The sequence below is a fragment of the Oncorhynchus mykiss genome, chromosome 16 (genome assembly GCF_057628025.1).
Source record: "Oncorhynchus mykiss isolate SJ-2025 chromosome 16, ASM5762802v1, whole genome shotgun sequence".
Lineage (NCBI taxonomy): Eukaryota > Metazoa > Chordata > Actinopteri > Salmoniformes > Salmonidae > Oncorhynchus > Oncorhynchus mykiss.
The window spans coordinates 32,536,744-32,547,922 of NC_143037.1; the positions used below are offsets into that span (position 1 = coordinate 32,536,744).

The following is an 11,179-nucleotide window of genomic DNA, read 5'->3' on the forward strand; positions in this document are numbered from 1 at the left end:
ACCTCCAAATCGATCCTGCTTCAGAGTACAGGCCTCAGTGTAACGCTCATTCCTTCGATGATAAACACAAATCTGACCATCACCCCAGGTGAGACAAAACCGCGACTCGTCAGTGAAGAGCACTTTTTGCCAGTCCTGTCTGGTCCAGCGACGATGGGTTTGTGCCCATAGGCGACGTTGTTGCCGGTGATGTCTGGTGAGGACCTGCCTTACAACAGGCCTACAAGCCCTAAGTCCAGCCTCTCTCAGCATATTGCGGACAGTCTGAGTACTGATGGAGGGATTGTGCATTCCTGGTGTAACTCGGGCAGTTGTTGTTGCCATCCTGTACCTGTCCCGCAGGGGTGTTGTTCGGATGTACCCATCCTGTGCAGGTGTTGTTACACGTGGTCTGCCACTGCGAGGACGATAGGCATCTCACAGTACGAACATTGCAACCACAGCAGGATGAGCAGGGATCCTGGGCATATTTATTTTGGTGTTTTTCAGAGTCAGTAGAAAGGCCTCTTTAGTGTCCTAAGTTTTCATAACTGTGACCTTAATTGCCTACCGTCTTTATGCTGTTAGTGTTTTAACGATCGTTCCACAGGTGCATGTTCATTAATTGTTTATGGTTCATTGAACAAGCATGGGAAACAGTGTTTAAACCCTTTACAATGAAGATCTGTGAAGTTATTTGGATTTTCACAAATTATCTTTGAAAGACAGGGTCCTGAAAAAGGTATGCTTTTTTTGTGATATCAATTGAGAGGTATACTTTCTGGGTGATTTAAATATTGACTGGCTTTCATCTGGTTGCCCATTCAAGAGAAAGCTTCAAACTGTAACAAGTGCCTGCAACCTGGTTCAGGTTATCAATCAACCTACCAGGGTAGTTACAAACTGTACAGGAATGACATAATCAACATGTATCGATCAGATTTTTACTAATTCTGCAGAAATTTGTTTGAAAGCAGTATCCAAATCCATCGGCTGTAGTGATCACAAAATAGTAGCCATATCTAGGAAAAACAAAGTTCCAAAGGCTGGGCCTAATATAGTGAATAAGAGGTTTGTTGTGATTCCAATGCACTGCAAAATTTGAAATCTAAGTCAGATTAAATATCTTAAATCAAGGCAATATATGCTTGTTTTTTGTCTGACAAGATATTTCTTCTTACCAGGCAGTTTTTATGTTAGATCATTTCACTTGTTTCAAGCTTTTTTTGTCCTCTTAATAAGATAATATAACTTGTTACTGAGATTGCATTACTAGTTCTGAGTAATTTAAAGCTTGAATTACCAGAATTATAAAGCTGTTTGATCAACACTGACAAATACACAACTGCTTTGTCAAAGTCAGAATTTCTTATTTCAAGCATCTTATCATTTTCACCTCTTCACATTGTAAGAACAGATAAGGACCAAATGGAATTCACTTTTTTATTGTCAATCTTACACACAGGACAGTAATCATGTAGACAAAATACAGTGCAGAACAAAGACAGTACACTTTTCATATCTGGGGAACACACTATGAGTCTTTTGAACTGTTGTACAACTCTATTACATCCCCAAGATGGTATTTGACTTATACATAAGTGTGCCTCTTGTTGCTAATTGTGTAATAAGAGGTAAAAACAATTAGCTTTTCAGCATACACTCAGTGGCATGTGCAAGGTGTGGGACCTCAACTTGATAAGCCATGACGTTTCTATCAAAGCGTATAGTTTGAAATGGCTGATATTGCAAACAATAAAGCCCAATAAAGCCTAGAATCAACAAGAAATATGTTTTTGACCAGTCCAAATTTGGGCATATTACCATTCAGTACTTTGGCAAAGATCATGGACTTCTGAGTTATATCACAATTTATTACAAGCCACTTGACTGATACAGCACTCAAACCTATGAAACCTATGAACTTATTGTGGGAAGCTTGCGGAAGGCTACCCAAAACGTTTGACCCAAGTTAAACAATTTAAAGGCAATGCTACCAAATACTAATTGAGTGTATGTAAACTTCTGACCCAACTGGGAATGTGATGAAAGAAATAAAAGCTGAAATAAATAATTTTCTCTACTATTATTCTGACATTTCACATTCTTAAAATAAAGTGGGGATCCTAACTAACCTAATACAGGTACTTTTTACCAGGATTAATTGTCAGGAATTGTGAGAAACTTAGTTTAAATGTATTTGGCTCAGGTGTTTGTAAACTTCAGACTTCAACTGTATGTCTAACCATTGGTCCCAATTACTTTATCTGTGATGGCAAATGTATCATGTAATGCTGTTTATGTGTAACATTGCGGTCTGGAAAAAGCTCCTTCCAATGCTTCAAATGATTTTCAATGAGTAACTTCAACCTAGACACATTCACAATGGAAAGAACAGGTGCAAATACTATCTGTACAATTTCTATTAGCTCATTTATCAGTTGTATATATGCATTGACTTCCAAACTCTCCAAAACAATGCCAATATCCTTATCAGGACAAGCATTTGCCCAGATTACTGTTTTAGTTTACCATCACTTGACGTTAATGTACTAACATAAATTGGGATTGGCCGATCTGTAACATCTCAAGGGGAATAAGGGAAACCAAGAATAGCAGAATTCACTGAGATCAGATCAATCTGTCCTGACACAACAAGATTATTCAAAACACATTTGATTTCCAATGGGGCTTCGCCCTCCAGAATTATATGCATAAGGTCTTGCATAGTTTGTTGTATAATAACAAATGCTGGGAATTCAACTAACTTGCTCCTTCTATTTATCCCGTATGTTGTTCTCAAGTCTGTTTTTTACTTTCCTATTTCATCACATTGTCTGACATGCTTCTCCAATGTCCTTTTATTATATGCATCCTCATTGAAGTGTGACTGCATGTCCTCAAAAGAACACGCAGTGTCTGCACTTACTGTAGGCAAAGCCCACACCCTCTTTGAACCCTGCTAGTTCATGTTGTGCCAGAGTGTCTCTATAGAGAGAGACCATGGCACCATATATTGTTTTCTCTCCGTTAATAGTTTGCACTGTACAATGCATCCTGGTCTTCCTTGACTCTATTCAACATTACATCTACACCATATTGACGGAGGTCTGCTGATCTAGCAATGTCAAGTAGCCTGATAGCTGCCAGTTTAGACCTGTATTTTGGATTTATATTTCCTAAGGTTTAGTACACAATTAACAACTTGTTTTTTGATGCAAAAGTCCTAGTGGATTACAGATCTCTATTTAATCCGTGTACATAACAATCTGCAATGCATTTGGTTTCTCTGAAAATAAGGGATGTGATTTTAGAAGAGCATCATCCACAATGTCATGAAAAAAACTTTGCCTGCACATCTGGGGTCCCTTTTCAATCATTGAAAAAATCCTTGGGTGTGATAAGAACTGTTCCAGACGTTTGACTAATGGTGGATAATTAAATAATTTGTCTTAAAAGAAAAAATATTTTGATCCTCCACATTTCATCCTGCATATGGTTTAAGCGAGAGAGAGAGGTCATTAATCATGGAGGTTGGAACACAGCATCATGTATACTTATGATATACAGATTCTGCTTATGACATATTCATTAACATAAGGACATAAGGGATCAACAATAGTAAGGCGGACAACCTAGCACTAAGAATGAACTCAACCATCACTGAACCACTACAAAATGCTCTGCATTATGTAACTAACCAAATGCCGTGCTCTGTTCAGAAAAAGCATTTTACCTGTGAGAGACGATGCTTGGCTATGGCATTTATCACAAAAACAGTAGCATATGTTGTCAGATCCTAAAATAAAGTTGACATTGAATGTAGTATGCTGACAGATAATGACCAAATGGAATTCAAGTGCAGGCTGGACATGACTAGTTCATGACAAGTATAATGTTTGTGACAGGAGAAGTGGCTGTGAAGACTGACTATGAAGGCTATTAGTATAGCCAAGTACTTAAAAAAATATGGTCAATTTCAGTAGATTACCACCAACCGAGTAACTTGTTGCACTGTGACAGCTCCATGTTGGTCAATGCCCCTTTGCCCTTCATCTGAGTCAGATGTATGGAGTTGCTGATCAATGATGCTGGAGTTAGCTAGAAGCTGATCGGGTTGAATGTTGTCCTGTGTACCACATATCAAAGAAACAGATTATTATTATTACTTGTTCCGGTGGTACTTGGCTTTCCTCCGATGGCTGTTCAAATAGGTGTTGAAGGTGTCTTCTCTTTACATGATGATATAAGGAATTGTACACTCTATATTCCTCAGTGTATCCGAGCAACCAGAAAAAAATATATATTTTACCTTTATTTAACTAGGCAAGTCAGTTAAGAACAAATTCTTATTTTCAATGACGGCCTAGAAACAGTGGGTTAATTGCCTGTTCAGGGGCAGAATGACAGATTTGTACCTTGTCAGCTCGGTGGTTTGAACTTGCAACCTTCCGATTACTAGTCCAACGCCCTAACCACTAGGCAACCCTGCCGCAGAGCTGTGACATCTATTGATATGGCTCAATAACAGTTTCAATGAAAAGTCATAAAAAGGCAGCAGATAACGCACCGCCAAAGCATCTTGAATGTTACTAAACGCAAACGCAAGTAAAACGTTTCCACTGCTTTCGATGAAAAGGGCGAAAAGAACTGAAAATGATGTTCAGAAGTATTTATAATGCGACAAAGTATTGGAGTAGAGAACAGCACTGGGACTTTAAACTATACACGTATCACTCCGTTTTACATGTGTTCTAATAACCGTTAAATACATTAACGATCGTTATCTATCTTAGATTGTAACAAACTTTGCCCTGCAAAGATGAACATATTTCCACAAATAACATTTGAGTTAAATTATGAATGGTCGTCAGGAGAGGACGGTAATGTGTAGACCTACACAAAGTAGCAAGCTAGTGTGCAGGAAAATGTTTGTGTGGTGCTTCGCAACAGTCCAGTCCCAGTCCATTTGTGGAACTATGTGTGTTGGCGGAGCTTATTACTGTTAGCTAATAAATGGCGCTTGTAGAACTGTTGTTTAAAAGCAGTATCACACTCAATATTATTATCTTCGGCACTCGGCCTGCAGCCTCGTACCTACGACCTACGAATCACAGCCGTGCTGATGTTCAGCACTCCCTCTTCTGTGATATTCCTTAACTGACATACGTTCATCACATTATCTAGCTACATAAGGGAGACCTATACATAAAAAGTCAAAGGTGGTCCAAATCTTTGAGTCATCTAACAAAACCATGAATGAAGATGGAATGGATGACACATATCCTGGCATGGATCATATATCACACGCAGTATTAAAAGGTAAAGTGAATTTGTTTATACCCGTCTACCTTTCTCCTTAGCAAGCTAAATTTAGCTAACGTTAATTTGAATTGGAAAGTTGGCAAACCAAGTTAGCATGCTAATTTTAACTAGATAACGTTGACTGTTAGCAGTTAATAACTGCACGAACGGCCATTCGTTATACACTTGAACTTTGGTTAGATTGATAGTGCTTTATTGCCAGAATTGTATTTAATAAGGTGTAAATGTGTCTTAATGACTGACACCGTAGATTATTTAGATTCACCATCTTTGGCGCCCTTTCTATTGACAATATAAAATAAATAGAAAGGGCACCAAAGACGGCGAAGCTAAATTATCGACGGTGCCAGTCATTATCTACAATCTTAGCTAGGCAAGCAAAGATTAACGTAGTTGACAATTTAAGCTTACCCCCTCCTTTTTCGAACATTCTGTTAAAAATCGCGCAACATTTCAGCGTCCTGCTACTCATACCAGGAATATAGTATATGCATATGATTAGTATGTGTGGCTAGAAAACACTCTGAAGTTTCTAAAACTGGTTAAATCACGGCTGTGACTATAACAGAGCGTGTGTTTCATCAAAAAGCGCAAGAAAAACTGGTCACTGAAAGCTGAAAATAATATCCGTGCGCCACTTGCATGTATTGTTTAAAGGACACCAAATTAAATAAGGCAGAGATTGCAATTCCTACAGCTTCCACACGATGCCAGTGTCGTCATTTTCCTGAGAGTTATTTCTTGGTCAAACAAAGGAAAGAGATTCCATTTCTTCCAGTCTCCGACAGGATGTTTTGGAAGAGAGATTTTCGACCATGATTTCAAGACGTGGAGCTATTGAATATACATCGCCCCGTGATCATTTTGATAGATTATAAACGTTTACTAATACCTAAAGTTGGATTACAAAAGTATTTCGAAGTGTTTTGTGAAAGTTTATCGTCAACTTTTTTAATTTTAAAAAACGACGCAGCATTTTGAAACAATGTTTTTTTCTGAATTACACAGTTTCCATAGATGGCTATTTTGGGTATATATGAACCGATTTAATCGAAAAAAAGACCCAATAGTGATGTTTATGGGGCATATAGGAGTGCCAAGAAAGAAGCTCGTCAAAGGTAATGAATGTTTTATATTTTATTTCTGCTATTTGTGTAGCGCCGGCTACGCTAATTCTTTTGTTTACTTCGCCTTCAGGCATTTTGGGGTGTTGCATGCTATCAGATAATAGCATCTCATGCTTTCGCCGAAAAGCATTTTAAAAATATGACTTGTTGGCTAGATTCACAACGAGTGTAGCTTTAATTCAATACCCTGTATGTGTGTTTTAATGAACGTTTGAGTTTTAACGAGTACATTTAGCATTTAGCGTAGCGCATTTGCATTTCCAGGTGCCTAGTTGAGACATCTGCGTCTCAGATAGGAGCAACTGGTTTTAACGTTAGTTTCATTAGCTTGCACTATCTTTTGGTTTAAAGTAATTAACGTCAACATTAATGATATACTGGTAGTCATGTTAGCTAACATTAGCTAGCTTGGTAAATCATTCCTGCATTAACTGGAAAGGGAAAACAGTATGCTAATGTCTCGTAACCAATATCAACCTGACACTTTGCATCTATAAACTATGTTTTAGTTGCTAATTACTAAACTATTTACCAAGTGGTTAAATGTATTTTTCAGCTGCTAATATAAGCGCAGACATGCTTCCCAGCCTCTCTAAGGAGGATTTACATGATCTCTTTCCCAGGCCAGAGCACTTCTTCAGAAGGAGAACCATTTGGAGACTTACTCATGGTGAAAATGAGGTAATGTTCGATTTTGACATTTGGGAGACATTTAATCTAACCATGCAGGCAGTGATTCCTGTTATCAAATAAGCATTTCCTGGCCATCATTACAATACATGTATCTAAAGATGTAGGTGTTTGGTGTTGTTAGGGTTATGTTGTTACATTGTGGTGTTCTTTGCCTTTAGATTTACCAATGAATAAATGTATGTCTTATACAGGGTCAAGAATCAGACCTGTGTAGACCAGGCACCTCCTCTGGCACCTGTGATTTCAGCCCCACTACTACCCCCTTTCCCTCCTCCTACTCCTCCAGAAATCTGTGAAGAAGCAGCTTTTGAAAAGGAAGAGGCCACGAAGAAAGAGGCCACGAAGCCTTAGCTTTCAGAGCAGCCAGGAGATGTCCACTGATGAGACTTTGATCTTGAAGAGATCCCCACAATCTAGATGTAGCACCCCAGAGGTTGAACGGTTGGGTGGTAAGTACACAAATTTAAATGGTGGATAGTGTTCCCGCATAAATACAACTTCTACTACGACTCTAAACGAGGGACTAGAAACAAAGTGACTAATTTGTCTTTAGTGTTTCCCGTGGAATGAGAGGTTTGGGGTGGTAGTACCAGCGGAAACATTGGTCTTAATTTCAGTCTACATTTTTAAATGTTAATTGGTTTTAAATGTTAACAGAACCAGGCGAGACCTTATAAAATTCTACAGGAGATGTACAAAACCAAGGCCAGACCATACCAGAAGGATGTTTCCCTGCTCCTGGACCTTGAATTCCAAGCAAGACGGGCCTTCATCGACTCTGATGCTACTAAGGAACAGGACAGGCCTACCAAAATACTTCAAGCGTATCCCTGCTTCAGAGAACTGGATCATGTAAGCAAATGTGAGAAGCCATAGCAGGGACAGGGGTAAACTACTTCGGGCAAATGTAAAACAGTGAGCTCGCGAGAATTCGGTCTGGTAGTAACCAGGCTAATGCTTCCTACGCCTCCAGCTAGATAGTGTTAAGACTCTCGTTGTCTCTGTCTGTCTGTGTGTGTGTCAGGTTATGGATGAGCTCCGGCGGAACCTCGATCGAGGGAACTCCCGCTTCGTACCTGAACTGAAGACCCTCTGGGGGACCTTTTACAACAAGGCACAGTTTTATGGAGTGCTCAAAAAGGTCATGAAGCCACCGCTGCTGGACAAAGGTAATTACTGGCTCAGTTAATCATGGAGAATCCCATGAAAGTATTAATGTTTGTTTAAATAACTGGCTGGAGTAAATCAAATGAGACTATTTCCGTTTTTAACAGTGAAGCTCTCAATTGCCTTGATGAGGCTTTACCAGACATGTTCCCATCACCTGAGGCTCCGACGAAGAAGTTACATCCTTGAGGTAAGAAATGTGTGCATGTATTAGAATGTTCATATTACTTGACCATAACATACAAAAGCAGTGTGAATTGTTTTTGTTGTCATATTTGTTTTTCTCTTTGTGTTTGTGTCAGTCTGCAGAAGACCCCAACACCTTTCTTCAGGCAAGACCACTCTTCAGCCCTGTCGTGATTGTCTGCAAAACCAACTGCAATCTTGGAACCATGCCTGTGGTGACCTTCCCAAAAGAGAACATCTATGCCAGCGTGACGTATCTCATGGCGTGTTATTACGCCTTTCACCTCACATATCCTAAGTGCATTGCGACACTCCTCTCTGTGCTGTAGACAGAAGTCTTCTCGGACCCCATCCACGACCAGGACATGAATTCTTAAAAAATAAAAGGCTATGGCCGAGTGGAAAAGGTTCATTACTGACTAGGGTTGCACAATAAAAAATAACACAATTCTGGTCCAGATAACAGAACTGTGTGTATCAGCCGATCTGATAACTTTTAGTTAATAGGCAGGGAGTTTGTTGTTTATTATAAGGTTTAAAGCACTGTTACATTTGTTATCTTGCCATAGGTCTTACCTTTTCATTTTCACATTGACCACCAATGGCTTTTGTTGTTGTTGTTTTTGCATCCTTTGTTCTGCCCATATGCAGCCTCTGGATATATTGAGTCCTCAATAAAGAATTGAAAAGAAATTCTTAAAGACATTCTTTCTTTAAGCAAGCCAATCTTATTTCTAGTAGTAGTACAAGTACATTTATCTTAGTCAGGATTACTTAATTTAAGCACAATATTCAATTCCAGGGTATATGGCCTCATTTCAAGACGATTGCAATAGCAAATTTAAGCGCATTTTCCTACATATTGAGAAAATAATTCTTAAATCTTTTCTTTGTATCCAGACATATGTACATGTTTTTAGTGTAGCTGTACTGGTTTTAAGATATATTTACGAAACATATAGCCTTATTTCAAGATGATGGCACTAGCATTTGCTAAATTTAAGCACATTTTCCTACATACTGAAAAATGATTCCTAAATCTTTTCTTTGTAACCAGACAAATGACTTGTTTTTAGTCTGGCCGCACTGTGTGTTCTTTGAGAATAAATATTTTTACTTGTTTTAAAAATCTTGGCAAGTAAAATGTTCCTGTTCTGTTGTCAGATCATTTTGTTTATTTTAAGTAATATTTCCCCCATTTTATTGCTTTTTTTACTTGTTTTTTCTTAAGAGCTGACTTTTTGCAGTGATGTTGATGTGAATAATATTTATTGGTCCATGGTGTGTAATGACGAGCAACCAGCTGCTGCACTTGACACATTTATGAAATTGCTTATCCCAGATACTAATAAGCATGCACCCATTAAGACAATTACTGTGGATTGATAAGGAATTGAAAAATTGTATAGTTGAGAGGTGTCATGACTTGCCAGTCCTGTGCTGGAGATTAAAGATGCCGGCTAGGCAAAGGTCTGAACCCCACCCCCAACCTCTCCTGGGGCTGTTGGCCAGTTTTATGATGGTCAGCAATACCTTTCCTTGCCAGGCAGTAGTTATGGGGAAACAGCCTTTTTGTTACAGAGATTTCCCAGTAGAACAAATGATATTTTCCCGCCAAGACTCCAACATCCCAAAAATGGAGAATGAAACAATATTTATATTATTAGAATATTTAATGCTGGAAATGGTCATTGGAGACTAAACTAACCCTCATGTCGAATTAGTTTTTTTATGTTGTGACATCATGAAAGACGGTAGAAGCACATAACTGTATCTCTGTTTATCTACTCTTCTCAATTATGAGGTTTGCATCTGAATGTTGTATAAAATTAATGATTAAGTATCAGAATACTTTTGAAAAGATAGAACTGTGACTTTAGTCTTCTAAATGAGAAAGTGTTTTTTCATGTAATTTTTATCCAGTCAATAATCACGCCCACGTGAGCACAGACATTATGCCAAACGTAATGGAACGCCCTTTTCCCCCAAGTGTGTAAAAGGACTTTCTGAAGAATTAACATTTTAGACCAGTTACGTGCAGCGCCAGCTGAATACGTTATAAATGGTTAAGAAATCTACCACTCTATAGACCAAGCAGACTGAGGTGTATAAGGACATGGCAATCTCTGGTGGCCGAACCAGAGTCGTACACTCAAGATCTCTGTGACTAAAGGATTTGGACGATCAATGACAGCTCAATCGTAAATATGTAAATTGCATTCCTTTTACCAAATGAGCGGTTATTGGAGTGCTTAAGATTTTGTATTTCCCAATGTCCGATAGATTAACTTCTTTGTCTCCCTTCCTCCCCTGTGCTCTCTCTGAATTCGCCATGATGTTATAACCAAACTGTCCTGTTTTGTTACTCTTCCAGAGACTATTTACTGTATAATGTTGGTCTGTATTTGTATATTCTGTAATTGTTTTATTAATTAGTAAATAAATAATTGAGCCTATTTGTGTATCGCTGATTCATCAATAAAGTAGGGTTCGTGCAGACTACAAAGAATTACAACGTTCAGAATGACTGATGAGGTAATAATACATTAATAAGTGACTATAATCAATAAAATATGAAAATATATGAAGAGAGTTACATTCGGGAGATAGTAACTCTTTAAACAACATTTTCCTGTGGTGCCCTGACTTCCTAGATAATTAATGTTTACACGATTAGTTTAATTACTTAATAATTACACATA

At 38.3% G+C, this 11,179-nt stretch overlaps 1 protein-coding gene across 1 annotated transcript; it reads left to right on the forward strand.

The window, feature by feature from the left end:
- The first annotated feature begins 6,310 nt into the window (after window positions 1–6,310).
- LOC110491817 (uncharacterized) lies at window positions 6,311–10,933 on the forward strand. Its single transcript, XM_036946720.2, has 7 exons — window positions 6,311–6,422; window positions 7,055–7,112; window positions 7,411–7,573; window positions 7,812–7,976; window positions 8,149–8,293; window positions 8,399–8,481; window positions 8,594–10,933. Exons 4-7 carry the CDS (start codon window positions 7,815–7,817, stop codon window positions 8,804–8,806), a joined length of 603 nt encoding a protein of 200 aa, XP_036802615.1. The 5' UTR covers window positions 6,311–6,422; window positions 7,055–7,112; window positions 7,411–7,573; window positions 7,812–7,814; the 3' UTR covers window positions 8,807–10,933.
- Window positions 10,934–11,179: the final 246 nt, after the last annotated feature.